Source organism: Sturnus vulgaris, chromosome 5 (genome assembly GCF_052056855.1).
Source record: "Sturnus vulgaris isolate bStuVul1 chromosome 5, bStuVul1.hap1, whole genome shotgun sequence".
NCBI classification, from domain to species: Eukaryota; Metazoa; Chordata; class Aves; order Passeriformes; family Sturnidae; genus Sturnus; species Sturnus vulgaris.
The window spans coordinates 28703574-28718340 of NC_142247.1; the positions used below are offsets into that span (position 1 = coordinate 28703574).

A 14767-nucleotide genomic window follows, 5' to 3' on the forward strand; every position below is an offset into this window, starting at 1 on the left:
GCCACTGCACTGCAAGTAAGCTGGGCTGCGCATTGCTGCTTCCAGGCGTTTATATGGCTTTTTAATGCCTGAAAAACTGGAAGAAACTTACTTTAAAGAGGAAAGGAGTAAATACTCGGGCTACACCCAGGATAGCAGCAGGGACCTGCTGCACAACCCAGCATAGAAGGAGGGTTGATGTTGGGGTGCTCCTGCTCAGCCTGCAGGCACCAATGAGGGGGACAGTTTTGGGTCACACGTCCCACAGGCTGCCCTGAAGCTCAGATGTGTGTAAAGGGGGCTGCAAAGTCTCTGCAGCCATCCCCAACACAACCTCCAGACTGCTCCAGCAAAACCCCTGGGCTTGTGACCTGATGGGTACCAAGTGCCTGCAAAGGAGGAGCATTTACCAGCACCGTCTCCAAGCTTAATCCTAAATGCAAAGTCCATATGCAGACAGCCTGAGGGTCACAGCTGATGCTCATGGACCTTTGTGCTGTATCTGGAGGCACGGCTGCCCTGTAACAGTGGCAGCTGAGGGAGCTCGGGCTTCCAGCCCAAATCCTGCTTACCCATACTGCGACATAAATTAAAAATAAGCCCTTGCTTTGAGCTGATTTTCTCCTCATTCCTCTGGATGTCATTTGGATTCAAATACAGCTGCTTTTGGGAAGCTGGAAGCTTGCAAATCTCAACTTTTGAATGTTTGCAGTTATGATGGTAATGGTAAAGCACATATGCTTCTGTGTTCTCTATAAGCCGTTATGAGGCACAATTGTTCTTTTACAGCCGTTTTACAGCCAGACCATCAAGCACAGGCAGGAGGATAAAACCCTTGTGCACACTGGGCTGGAAATAGGGTGGATGGTGGCTGCTTTGGGCTCAGACATCTCAACTCTATGCCTCCCCCAGTGCATTTAGCTTTGCCCTGATTTAGTTTTCCAACACCAGGAGCCCAAGATCTGCTTTGGTTTCCCCTAATCCACTGAGCCTCTGATAATCTGAGGAGGGGAGTAGCATCTTATTGCACATTAGCCCAGCACTAGACCCCAGGGATCCCTAATCACAGTCCAAGGGTCCCTTATCCCAGTCCTAGACAATGGGTCTGAGAAAACTCAGAACTTCTGAGTAGAATGCTGATGGCCAAAGAAAATTCCCTCACAGAGACAAAGGCAAAGGGAGACTCTTCCTCGGTTTTAGCCCTGGCTTGGAACAGAACCAGCTTCAGTAGCTGAAGTTTCGGAGGGAAGCAGGTTTCTCTGGTGTATCCTGGGGAATGGTGGGGGTAGTGGGAGCATGCACATGCTCCATGTACCCTCAGGGATGGTGGCAGGAGCTCTGCCTCTCCTCTGCCTCCAGGCAGGGGACAGTGTCGCTGCGCATGCTGGAAGCTCTGCCTGACAGCTTTCCTTCGCCTTCAGCTCTTCCTAGCTGATGATGTCGGGTGTTAGCTGCTGATTTGCAAGCAGCAAAATCCGCTCTGGCAGCACTCCTCAACACACAAGCAAGAGGTGCTGGAGCCCTCCTATCACAGCACAGCCCTTCGAGACGGGGCATCCACCCCACAGCAGCACCCTTTCCCTCATTCACCCCTTGGCCCTGGGTCCAGCTCAGTCCTGCATAGTAAAAATCACTTTTTTGGGGGGCAAAGTGTCTATGATTCCCCGGGTGGGGGGAGGAGGGGGCTGGCTGGATAGTTTTGGGGATCCAAACACCCACTGATAGCTTTTCTCAGGAGCTGACTGCACCCCAAATCTTCCCACAATCAGAGAGGCTCCACGGCTTTACTTCACATTGATGATGGTGATGGCTCCCTCCTCCTGCTGCTCCTCGGGCAAGAGCCTGGCAGCTCTGCTAGGCTTGCACCCCCATGAGCAGCGGGGATCTAGGTCTGTCGGGCTCTCTGGCTGTGACAGAGAGGATCTTCTCCAGATCACCGTGCCCTGCCAGAAACAATCTGTTTACAGTGTCAGCGCTCGGCGTATCCCTCCCCGCTCGGTGTTGAACCGCCCGTATATCCTATTTCTGCAGGCGCAGAGACACCCTTCTGTAGTCCGGGTGGCATTGTCACTACAGGGAATATTTCCGTGACATCCTCCAAGGCTAGTGGTCAAAGTCTAATGGAGCTCTTCTCCCAGATCCCCGTCCCTAGAAGCGCTCGCGGATGTTGCAAGAATGTTTTTTGCTTTTTCTCCGGAGGTCCCTGCTGACCTGAATTTTTCTGCGGGTCCTGCCGCTGCTTGCCAATGATGTGAGGGTGTAGGTGCCGGGCTACAGGACTTCCCTCTCACAACCCCCTCCCTTTGGGGATGCAGCTAGTGGCTGGGTCACTTATTTGACAAAGATGAGCTGACGGCTCAGCGGGGCTGCGGGCTGCAGCCCCTGGTGCCAGCACTGCACGGAGCCAGCCCTGGCCGGCCCTGCGCGCCGGGGACGTGCCGGGCGGGTGCCCCCTCTGCACCATGCCCTTGGTTTTGGCTTCCTTCTGGGTTGATGCACGCAGCTAACGCCTGCGAGCGGCTCTTCCTCCTTCCTTCTAGCACCCGCAGACCCTTTAAATCGGCTGCTTCACACTCAGTAAACACCCTCCCCCTCCTTAAAAGCGTTCCCTTTCTCCCAGGTCATGCCAGGCAACCATTTTCCAGCAAACTCCCCGATTTTGGCCAGTTTTTCGCTCTGCCTGTTAACAGTCTGTTAAACTCTGCGGGCCCCCGGGGCGACTCTGCTCGCACACACGTCGGGAGCAATCACCCGGTGCTGGGAAAACGATTGCTGGCGTTACCTGGGCAAACTTTGCTTGCGCAGCTTCTCTCAAGGCCGATGCTGCTTTAGGCTATTAGTGGTAACGACCCCCATGTCTGCAACTTCCAGACGATAGGACCTTTCATCAGAGAGCCCTCCCAGATGCAGGGAAAGTGTGGCTTTTGGAGGCGAGCAGTTTTCTTTCGCCTCACTAGATTTCCATCTCTTTCAGGAAGCTCTGGAGGTTACAAGCTACCTTACCTAATGGATCTCTATTAGGCTGAGGCACTGGGGGCCGATCGGACACGTCCCGGGTTCCAGCTGCTCTCCTCATCCATGTTTTCAATGTCTTTGACTTTTGCCAGACTCCAGATGGGAAGCGAACGGGGCGTGCAGGGCTCAAGCTTGGTGAATAGGGAAAGGATATTTTATCCTCTAAATCCATCCCGCAGCAAAACACACAAATGTTTCACCCTCTGTGGGGTAGGAAGTTTTTTGTGCAAAGCTCTAGCCTGAAATATCGGATTGCCGTGATGCACACGCAGGATTATGATGATGGAGTATTTCATCCCATGTGAGACCATCAGCCTACCCCCTGTGGTGTGTCAGGTAAGGCACGGCTCCTGAGGACAGGCTGGTCCATGGGGATCAGTGTTGGCCTGAAGGAGGCATCTGCCAGAGGGAGCTGAGCCTCCCCGACCTGTTTAATCCTACCTCCATCATTATAATTTCTTTTTGTATCACCCCTGGGCTGGGGTCTCCTGTGTCAGCACTATGCAGCCCAAGGGCAGCCACATTCCCCAGGTTAGAGTACCAACAAGACTAGACAATGCATCATTCACCTTCTCTACCACAGAGCATGGAGGGAATATATGCCCAAGAATATACTGGCGATGCCAGATTTGCTGACCTTCCCTGGTACAGGATTTAGGTCTGTCTGGAGGTGATGAGGCTGCAGCCACAATTCCCATATGTCACTGCCCCTCACCCCAGCCACCCTTGTTACAGGCTGTACAATGTGTTAGTGCTGGGCAAGGGGCCCGACGGCCCTTCAGTTTGCCCCACCCTGCTCTTGCCGCAATGGTCTCAGAGCAGGGAAAGCAAATCATGCCCTTCTGGGAAGAGGAGCTGGCAGTGAGGATGAATATCACCTTTATTGGTGGTATACCTTTATTGGTATATACCACTCTGGCTGGGTGGCACCAGCCAGAGACCAGAGCAGTGGGTGCACATTCCCCAGAGAGTCTGAACTTCGAAGTCCAAACACAGGGCCAGCCAGTGGCTGGCTGAAAATCATTGTGACTCTGTGGAGGATGACTTTCTAGGGGTGCTCCAATAGCCCCCCACTTTGCCCATCCTAGAGCCTCCCCGTCAACATCTCCCCTTGGAGGATGCTCTGATGTTCACAAGGGACTGGGACTGCTGTTCTCCCCCCTTCCCTAAGTGTCCCCCCGCTGAGGGGCTGCAGAAGGGCACCCCACCACCCCGGGGGCTCTGTCCCCCCAGCATACACCCCTCCTGTACCACCAAGTGCCAGCTTGTGGCCCCGCAGCTCCGGTCCGGACGAGTGGGGGTGCCGCGCGTGCCACGCGTGCCCGGCCGCCCGCGGCGGCTGCCCGACGGGGAGAGCGGGTGTCCTGCCGCCCGGTGGCGGCGGGGAGCCTGGCAGAGGACTCGGTGAAGGATCTTCTCCGGTTTCCTCGGGAGGCTGTCAGGCGGCGGGGGAGCCGAGCCCCCCGCGCCTCCCTGGCCGCGCTGGCTCCCTCCCCCTCTCCCCCGCACTCCTCCTCCTGCTGCTGCTGCTCCTCCCGCCCTGGTGCGAAGGGCTTTTGCTGCTTTTCCCTTCTTTCTCCTCCCTGTCTCCTCGGCGGAGCGCGGTGCCGGGAGGCGCAGGCAGAGGAGCGAGGATGGGGCGGCCGCCGGCGCCCGACCCGCCCGCCCGCTCCCGTCGCCCGCCGCCGCGTCCCCTCCCCGGCCGGCGGGAGGCGGCGGCTCTCCCATACCGCCCGCCTCGCCCCCTGCTCTGAATCTCTGCTCATCGGCCGATCTGGGGAGAAACGGGGAGGGGGTACGTCCCCTCGCACTTTTTTTTCCCACTCACTTCTTTTTTTCTACCCTTTTTTGCCTTCCCTCGATTACGCCCCCCCTTCTCCCCAGCCCGTTTCTCTTCCATCGGGGCTCTTCGGCGGCCATGCGGCCGGTCTCGGGCGAGCGGCTCTAACTCGTCTCTTCGCCCGGATGGCCCCCCAGAGCCGCGGGCGGATGGAGCCGACCTATGTTGTGGGTATCTGCTGCCTGGTACTGCTGGAGCCGGCTCGGGTGTGGAGCGGCGACCCCAGCACCAGGGGTCCCGGGGAGAGCGGGAATAGCAGCCAGGCACCGCCGCCGGAGACCACGGTTCCCGCGCCCACCGGAGCGGCACCACCGGGGGGGGACCGCTGCCGCGGGTACTACGACGTGATGGGGCAGTGGGACCCACCGTTCAACTGCAACGCCGGCATCTATCAGTACTGCTGCGGGACCTGCGGGTACCGCTTCTGCTGCCAGTTCAAGCCCGGGAGGCTGGACCAGAGTGGCTGCTCCAACTACGACACCCCCAACTGGGTCAACACGGGCCAGCCGCCTGCCCGGGTGGACGAGACCCCCGAGGATCCCACTCGTGACAAGACCAACATGATCGTCTACATCATCTGTGGTGTGGTGGCCATCATGGTGCTGGTGGGCATATTCACCAAGCTGGGCCTGGAGAAGGCACAGGGTCCCCAGACAGAAATGACCGTCTCCAGGTAAACGGGTCCAGTCCCCCCACCTTCCCTGCTTCCTCTCCCCATGGGTGGCAGCTCATGTTCCTAGCCCGTTGCGTAGATTCAGCCCTGGCTTCACCTTGGGACTGCCAAGAGGGTGAGGTGATCCCTAAAATCCCTGCCGGAGCATGCTGATACATCAGGGGGTGTGTTGGCTGCAGCCCACTAACCTGGTAGGGAGGGCTGGCAGCCAGGACAGCCTCCACGAGAAGGGGTGGCTGTACACCCATCTCCTGTCAAAATGACCTGCTCTGTCTCTTGAGGAGGCATGTCCCTGGCTCAGGAGTGCCAGCCCACCAGCCAGTGGGGTGGGTGATATGTGAGCTATAGGATGTGGCTTTCCCCCCCACAACAAATCTGTGGCTCCCAATGTCCCAGGAAGGTGAGATGGGGTCTGTGAATGGGGTGACTCTGGACTGCAGTCCCCTTGATTACAGCCTTGCTTGCATTGCTGGGGGAGACGAGGTGGCAATGACAGTTCCACTGTGGCTGCTGTGCCAACTCCGTGTGCACGCGTGCACACGTATGTGTATGTGTGCATGGGTGTGCCCTGGTGTCTGCTCTGTGCACCAGCGTGGGACACTGCCCTTGCAGGGGGCGTCCACTCTTATACCCCCTGGAGCACACCCTTCAGTGGAAAGTTGGGCAGCTTCTTCCTGGAGCCCATTCTCTGTGGTTCCAATCTGTGCTTTTCAGCCCACTCCTGGGGCTGAGCACAGGGCTGGTGGGGGGAAGATCAAGGTGTCAGACACACTTTAGCACTGGACACCCCCCGCATCTCCCCCAACTCCTGTGCTGCTGCGGTGACTGTCAGTGCATCTTCCCCTCTTCCTCCTGCTGCTAATACATGCTTCTCTCTCCATTTTGGGGCTCTACTTTGCATTTTCCCGGTGAGGACATCAAGCCTGAGGAGATACCCATTTTCATGCTATGTTGTTAAGGGATTTTAGCTTTTAAAAAAGGAAAAGCAGGGCTAGTGGAAATTATTTCATCGGGAGGATCAGGCAGCTGCCCAGATTGCAACCCCCAGCACCAACACACTCTCTCCTTCCCCTGAGGCACCCTTCCTTCCCCTGCCCATTTGAGGCTTATGCAGCCACTGGGTGCTACACCCCAAATCCAGACCCATCCTACTTCTTGCACCCACCCAGGGAAGCAGAGGCTAATCGCCCCTGGTTGGAGGAGGGTCACAGACCCGAGACACAAGAGACAGTTTTGGGGGGATCCATGCTGTGCGCCCACCTTGGCAGGGAGCCTGGCTGTGTGCTGCTATGTGCCCGCACCTCCCCCTGCGTTGCCTGAGGAAGTGCTGGCACCTTGACAGGATCAATACGGCCTCCGCCAGCCTCCTGACTCCCCTTCCACTCGCCTGCCGCCGCGTCTTTTTTTGGTCATCCCCCCCACCTCCTGGGAAGGAGATACTCGGGGAGGGGTCAGACCCTGGGACACCCAGACCCATGTCCTCATCCCCTGCCATCGGGTATTGCCTTCTCCCACCACCAGATTCCAGTAGGACTGCTGCCACTCACCAGGGGCTGTCTTCTGTGAGTAGTCTCAATTCTGCGCTGCTGAAGTCGTGTGTTTCCCCTTGTCTCCCCCTCCCTCTAAACTCATGCAAGCCTGAATTTTCCCACTGAGTTTGGAGAGATAGGTGCCTGTTCTCCATAAAGCCACAGATCTTTTCGGGCACTAGCGTACAGACCAGGAGAAGGTGAGCTCTTCTCGTCCACCTTTGAGGGGCAAAATCAGAAGGGCACCTCCATCACTGCAGAAGTCAGGAGAAGTCTTGCCCTCTTCTGTGCCCTGTGTCCTTTCGTGCAAGTTGTGAGCAGTTCTGGTTCCACGGGGATGGTGAAAGCTGTGGCACGGCAGGAGTGGTGCATCAGGTGCAGAGCCCAAGGAACAAGGCAAAACACCAGGCTGACATGACTTCCTGGGTGCTGGGCTGATGGAGACAGTGCCAAAGGCTGGGTACATGGCATCAGCATCCAAAAAGAGATGCTGCCATCTCCATTCCACTGTGCCTGTGCAGCTGGGGGAATATATGCTTTGTCTTGATGCCTCTGAGACAGCAGGGCTATTTCTACCTGCCTTGCCACTGTACCCACACATGGTCCAAGGCATGAGCAGTGCCACCTCGCCTCCCTCCCGGCACCTCAGGTAGGAGCTTCTCATTTGCTCCTTGGGCACCGCATCATGGCCTTGGGCCAGCTCCCTGTTGCACAGTCGTCTTGATTTCCATTCCTACTCCTCCCTCCCGTCAGGGTTTTTCCGCTCCTGGGGAGCACTTCATGCTACCCTGGACAGCTCCCACTGCTGCTACTTGCAGGTTTCTTGCTTGGGGAGTAAGGTCAACCATTTCTGCACCTCCAGATGTTGTTTGTCATGGTTCTGGTCCTGGTCCAAACCCAAGAAGAGTGACCAGGTGCAAAAGGTCCATTAGCTCCTCCCTGATGGAGACACCTGAGTCTGTGTCCAGCTTATCCTGAGACTCCTCACACCTTGGCCATCTCCAACATGTCTTTTTCTCCTCATGGATTTGGCTGCTGGTCCACCCAGGGAAGTGGGTGCTCAAGCTACCACAGCTACCTGGTTTGTCCTCCCATCCTCATCCGCCTTCCTCCTGCAGGGCCTTATGGCAGCTCCCGCAATCCCTTCTCCTTCCTGCTCGGCTCATGCTTGGCATCTGTCCTCGGCACTCGCTTAGCCTGGCCAAACCCTGCGTTGAGTCAGGAACACCTGCCTGTGTTTTTCTTCAGTCCCCGGATCTCCGAGGACGTTGGGTCCTTGGGGGCCTCCAGGATCTGTCTGTGACCATTACATTGAGAGCAAGCACACGCCCCAGACCTCTCCCAGAAAACCTCCTGGGTGGGAACTGCAAATGTGTAGCTGGTGTGAATAACCCCTGGGCAAGGAGCAGCCTCCTAGAGAGTGGGGGGGATTCTGGAGAGGGGCAAAACAGCTGTCAGGAGCAGGTGCCCTGGCAGCTGCAGTAGATGAGTGCTCAATTCTGGCTTTTCACTTCCTTGGTCTCCCATGCTATTTGGGGTCCCCAAATGTGCCTCCAGCTATGCTGGGTGTTTCTCTGGCAATGCTCAAATCCAGGGCCATGCCTGCAGTTGATGTCCATGGTAGTAGGTAGTGGTGAAGACCTAGAAACAGTTTGCAGGCAGCATGGTGTGCTATCATGTGCTGCTCTGTCTCTCTGGGGGGACAAAAGAGGATCCAGCTCCAGTAGGGAAGGAGACCTGCAGGTCTGTCCCTAGACTAAACGTAATGTTTGGGGATGCTCATTTCCACTTTGCCTAAGCTCCAGTACCAACCACTGCAACTCCCGTTTTGCAAAGACATCTTGATAATCCCACGCCATCCTGAGCATCCCTGAGTGTACCAGCCCCACTGGGCAGGTGTTCCACAGTGCCTGTGCTGCTCAGCTGCATGGATGGGCACTCCTGCCTTGAGCAGACATACTGTAAGCTGAGGGAAATGGCACTCTTGGGAGATGAAAATGAGGCCTCTCTGGGTGCAGAGGTGGTGTGACCAGCCGGGATGCTCACCTGTGGCTGCAGTGTGCTCTGTGCTTCCTGAAATGCTGCACCTCTGCTCCAAACCTCATCAACCTACTCATCCAGTGGCTGCCACCTTCTGTGTTCCCACCAAGGGTTCACTCCAGTTTATGGCAAGGTCACTTCATCCGATTAGGCCATCATCTCTCTTCTGGAAGCTGTACTCCTGTCTCCCCCCACTGCTCCCTGCCCCCTTGCTAGGACTTGCATCTTGCTAGGCTTGCCAGATATGGGGCTTGGGCCTTCCAAAAGTGAGTCAGGCCCTGGGCTGGGCTGCCATGCCAGGTCAGCATCCTGCTCCCACACAGGCATATCCCTCGGGGATGGATCAGGAGCACTGAGTGCTTCATGCATGGCTTCTGCTGTGAAGCTCTTTTGGCCTCCAGCATTCTTGCTTCTGGATCTGTCTCTTGTGCTTGGTCTCAGGTCTTGCACTGGGCTGGTTTGGGGCAACTTTGTTGAACCCTTAAGCAGGACTAGACTTGCCATGGAGGTGGCTGCATGCCTGCCCAATTGACGCTCAGGCAAGCTGGATGGCAAGCCACCCGCACATATGGCCTCCCATACTCTGCATCCATGGCCTGAGTGTGGATGGAGGCCTCCGTGGCACCATTCATCAGAACGTTTAGCAAATGAGCAGTGCAGGTCTACAGCTACATCTGCTCTCTGTTCCCTTCCTCCACTTGCACTCCAGATCCATCTTGGTGCCACAGACCACCAGGTGACCTAGGGAGATGTGACTTGATCTTCCTCAAACCCCTCAGCCACAGGAACAGACTGAGGCTCAAAACCCCCAAGGTGATGTTCAGTGAGACAACAGCTCCTCCCTAGTGTCACTCTCCATGTCCACCTTCCCTGCACTGCATCACCTGGGGATGAGCCAGGGAAGGGGTGCAGAGCCCTACTGGCAGCCCTGGCCAGTGGCAGTACTCATGGTGCAAGGGCAGGGTGAATCCCAGTGTTGCTGGTGCTGGGACTCATGTGTGCTTCTCACCTTAGCAAAGCAGCTCATTAATTGCTGCTCAAGCCATTGTTAAACGTTATTGTCCACACACCCCAAGCAGTCAGAATGGAGGGCACGTTTATGAGAAAGAGCATTGACAGATTTATGTGGAGAGAAGTCATAGAGAAAGGATTGCTCAAGCTTCATAAATAGACCCGAGGAAAAGAAAAAATAATTTAAAAAATAGGTCAAATCGCATTGAACTTCCTGTTGAAACAAGCCTGTTTGAGCACTGGCCCTGGGGACAGGCAAAAGCAGGCAGCGTCCACTGGGGAGGGGCTGGTGAGTGCACCCCAGGGAAGGTGGGAGTTGACAGGGCAGCAGCTTCCCGAATTGACAGCCCACACCCATGGCCTCGGGGGACCTGCCTCCCCCTGCCCTGCCTAGGCACAGCCCACTGCTCGCCCAGGCTTGTGCCCAGAGTTTCTCTGACTGCAGCATCCATGGCCGGAACCCTGGTTGGGTCAGTCTTTTGCAGAAAAGTTCCTGGGGAGGTGCAGGCTTTAAATAACCGCAGGATGGAGATGCCACAGCCTCCCCAGGCAGCCCGGTCAAGCATTTAATTACTCCTGCAGGAAAAAAAAAAGTTGTTTCTTCTGTTTAAACAATATTTCCTGTTTCTCTTTGCACCTGTCACCTCTTGTCAGCTTGACACTGTCTTGTTCCATCCTCCCTTCAGATACTCACATACATTAGTAAGATTCCCCCAAAACCATATCTTCTCCAGGCTGAACAATCTCAGCTCTCTCAGCCCCTCCTCATATAAAAGATGCTCCAGTGCCATCTTTGTGGCCCGTCCCTGGACTCTCTCCTGTACATCCATGCTTCTCCTGTATTGAGCTGGAGCCAGCACTCCAGAGGTGTGGCCTTACCAGTGCCAAGCAGAGAGGAAGGATCACCTTCCTCAGACCTGCTGGCAACACTTTGACTAATGCAGACCAGGAAACCATTCAGTGCCTTTGTCCCAAGGGCACTTTGCTGGCTCATGGTCAACTTGGTGTCCACCAGGATCCCCAGGCCCTTTTCCGTCAAGCTGCCTTCCAGCTGGTCAGCTGCCAGGGTTTGTTTCTCGCTCGTTTCAATTTCTTTAGCTCTATCGGGGTTCTTTTGGCCCATCTGGAGATTAAGTGATCCCAGAGGGATTGCTACACAAAGCTTCCCAAGAATGATGTGAACCCACAGGGCAAGTGACCCTTCCTTGTAGCTTCACTCTTGCCCCTGCCCTGTGATGCTCACTGAATCCAAACTGGGAGAGAAAAGGCTCCTTCGGGTCCCCACAAGCATAAGCATCCCCCAGGCACAATTCATTGCTTTCTCCTTTGTTCTCACTGCTTTTCCTGGAAATTCCAAGCATCATGTTTGCTAGGTTTTTGAGCACTCCGGTGCCATGAGCTGACACATCTACCAAGTCAGGATTACTCCCCGCTTCCTCTCCAATTTGCATTTATGCACTTTGAGTTTAATCTGCTGTTTTATCGTCCAACTGCTCGCTAACCGTCAGCTCACGGTGTGTGTCTGTGAGCCAGCCAGAGCCTTCGAAGCACAAGGCATGCTGACAGCGAGCTGGGAATTAGCGAGCCAAAAAAAGCTCTGAGTGGACACCCCTGCAGTCTTGCAGGGATGGTGTCTGCAGGGGGAATGGTGTGTCTTCTCATCACACCATCACAAAGCCCTGTGCCAGCAGGAGCATCCCATCCTGTCCTGGAACTTGCTGCCAAAGGCTGCAGTGGCACGTGGCTAGGTCCTGCTCCAGCACTGCCAGTGTGCTCCCTCTGTCACTGCTGTTGTACCCTGCTCTGGCACCACCAGCATTGGTCTACCTTGCTCTGGCACTGCTGCTGTGCCTCGCTCTGGCATTGCCAGCACGCTGTGGTGGGACTGCAGAATCTCTGTCCATGAATGTTAAACAAAATAGGGCTCTATCTTATGTAATGGTGTTTAATATTTAATGCTGTTACTTACAAGGAGGGTGTTATGCACAGACAGTGCCTGCGCTAGAGGCTTCCACTAGTTGATTTCCTTCCCTGAAGGGGCACAAGTGGCCTCTCTCTCCCTTCCTTGGGGTCTTCTCTGTTTTGAAGTGACTTGAGTAGAGGCGTTGCCTCCTCTTCCCTGTTGCACCAGGCTCTCACTCCAGGGGAACATCCCAGAGGTGTTGCTCCAGCTTCCATCAGATCAGTTTCCTCTGTCTCAGTTCACCATACCGTTGCAGCCTGCTCCAAGCCATGCATCTCCCTCACCACTCTTACCAATTGATACCGCCGGCTCTGGGAGGGCTCAGCCCCAGCCAGATCCCAATTAGCTGTTACACTTGTTAGAGAGCCTTCGTGCAAAAGCTGGATTAGTAGCCTGAGTGCACTCTGGGTGCACTGCTCCCAGTGGCTTTCCTAGCCCCAGGCTGCCTAGCTCTGCCTTCAAAGAGGGGAGTTCAGGGCTGGGATACATTAGGGGTCCCAGGGGAGCAGGATATTGTTCTAACAGGCCTTCAACCCCTCTTCAGGACATTGACAGATCTGCTGAAGCAGCCAAGCCACAGCCCCTCTGAGAACATGGACAGCCTCATGGGAGGTGTGCAGGTTCCGCTGGGAGAGGGACTGGCCCGGGGGCCCCCTAGAAACAGCACAGGTAAGGCGCTGGTGTGGTGGGGAAAAATAAGTTCCCTTGAGTGAATAAATGCAGTGTGGGAGGGTGCAGCCTAAAGCTGAGCCCCTACCCATCTCTGCCCCTCCAGACAAGCCACCCTTGAACAATGCAGTGGCCATTGCCCCCTCAGTGGGGAGGCCCCACAGCCATGGCAAGCGCCTGCCACTGGCCCTGTCAGCCCCGGACTACACTTCCTACACCACCCTCAAGGTTGGAGGTGAGTGCTGCTGCCATGTGGGGTGGGATGGTGGCCAGGGACATGCACCCTGTTTACCCCAAAAACCAAATGGGTAGGGGCATGAGGCTCACAAAAGGACACAGGCAGGACAAGCATCCCAGTTTCCCAGTGCTCCTGGGATGGTTGCTCACAGCAAAAACTCTGCAGCTTCTCCACCACTTCACCAGCCAGCTGTGCTGCCCAGCCAGTCAGGGCCCAGGGCCCAGGGTCCCCCACAGATCCACTGTGCTTCCCAGTGAACCAGCACCCAGGATCCCACACAGACCTGAAGCACTGCCCACCCCATCAGCGTTCAGGATCCACATGGACACACTGCACTGCCCAGCGGTCGGGTCCCCGGGATCTCCCCCAAAAGCACTGCCCAGCCAGTTCGTTGCCAATATCACCCCCCAGCCAATTACCACCCAGAATCCCTTCTACAGCCCCATCCCAGCCTTCTCCACCACTGCACCCTCCCCGGTCCCCCCTGTGCCAGCAGAAGGGGGTGTTCCTGGCGGGGGTGACACTGCACGCCTGTCCCCACAGAGAGCGCCACCGAGGACTTCTACAGGCGGTTTGGGGGGCTGGAGCCACCCCCCGCCAGCACACTGACCTTCCCAGCAGAGACCCCGGTGCTGGCCGAGGGCTGCCCCCTGCCCAAGGCCAAGGGCCCCAAGGTGCCAGGGGGTCTGGCCTTCCCAGGGGGCTGGGAGGGGGGCCCCCACCGCGGCCCCCGCCGGCCGGGCCTGGCCACCCTGCGCTCTGAGGGGCCACCCGAGGCCTTGGGCCCCTCCACCTCGCTGTACGGGCAGCACCCGCGGCACCTCGCCACCAACAGCAAGACCGAGGTCACCGTCTGACGGCCAGTGCCACCGGGGACTGGGCTGCCCCCTCAGCCCACCGGAGGAGAGAGAGCATCACAGGACTTACACAAACTGCGACGCTGGCCAGAGCGGGAGACGCGCCGTCCTTCCCGGCGCCAGGGATGGCGGCTGCCCGCTGCACTTCACCATCGAGGAGGCACTGGGGACTTATCCGGGCAACAAGTTTCAAGCGTTCTCAGCCCACCCTCGGGAAAGGCTGAGCCGGGGACACACTGGCAGAGCCGTACCCTGCTCAGAGGATGGGGACCAGTGCTGGACAGACTGGGAACAGATCCTGCTGGGGCCAGGCACCCGCACCTGGTACTCTGACTAGGTGCGGGGAAAAGCAATTGACTCAAAGCACCGCCCCTACTGCAAAGCCCGAGCAGCCCCTTTCCCTCCCCAGTCTCCTCCCTTCCCCACTGTCCCAGCCTCCACCTTGTCAATAAATAACACATTAAACTGTATGGCCTTGGTATGAATTGGCTGAGCAACTTGACACTGCTCACAAAACCTTCCCCGGGGGCAGCAGGGTGCAAAGCCCACTCTCCCACAGGGCTGGGGAACCCCCCGCGATGGGGGACAGGGTGGGAATACAGCTTCCAGGGCCAACTGCAAAACCCTTCAAGCAGCTGCACAAAAAAACTCTCCTCTGTCTGAAGTTTAATGGTTCTGACAGAGTTTTACCAGGGGGAGCAGAGAAACAAAGAGATGGAGCGAAAGGACATTGTTCTAAAGCAAGGTCAGGTAACAGCCTTCCTCCCTCAGAGAAGCTCCTAAAATTGCAGGCTTCTGGCCCAGCTCCACCTTGCTTGGCTCTGCTCAAGCCATCATCCCCTTGAGTTGCTTCCAGAGGAGCATGGAGACACCACACTTGCTCCACCAAAGGACTCTGACTGCAAGCCATACAGTTCTGTTCTCTAGGTTATCCAGAAAAAGGACTGACAGCT

General features: G+C 56.6%; 1 protein-coding gene across 1 annotated transcript; it reads left to right on the forward strand.

Moving 5' to 3' along the window:
• Positions 1-4671: 4671 nt before the first annotated feature.
• On the forward strand, positions 4672-14284 carry SHISA8 (shisa family member 8). The gene is made up of 4 exons (XM_014882571.2): positions 4672-5507; positions 12595-12719; positions 12826-12954; positions 13501-14284. Exons 1-4 carry the CDS (start codon positions 4960-4962, stop codon positions 13812-13814), a joined length of 1116 nt encoding a protein of 371 aa, XP_014738057.2. The 5' UTR covers positions 4672-4959; the 3' UTR covers positions 13815-14284.
• Positions 14285-14767: the final 483 nt, after the last annotated feature.

Bases quoted from the DNA above. Each gene is read 5' to 3' on its own strand.
- SHISA8 (XM_014882571.2), top strand. From the start codon at position 4,960: ATGGCCCCCCAGAGCCGCGGGCGGATGGAGCCGACCTATGTTGTGGGT. The intron at 5,508-12,594 runs GTAAACGGGTCC...ACCCCTCTTCAG, and splicing joins ACAGAAATGACCGTCTCCAG to GACATTGACAGATCTGCTGA. The intron at 12,720-12,825 runs GTAAGGCGCTGG...CTGCCCCTCCAG, and splicing joins GCCCCCTAGAAACAGCACAG to ACAAGCCACCCTTGAACAAT.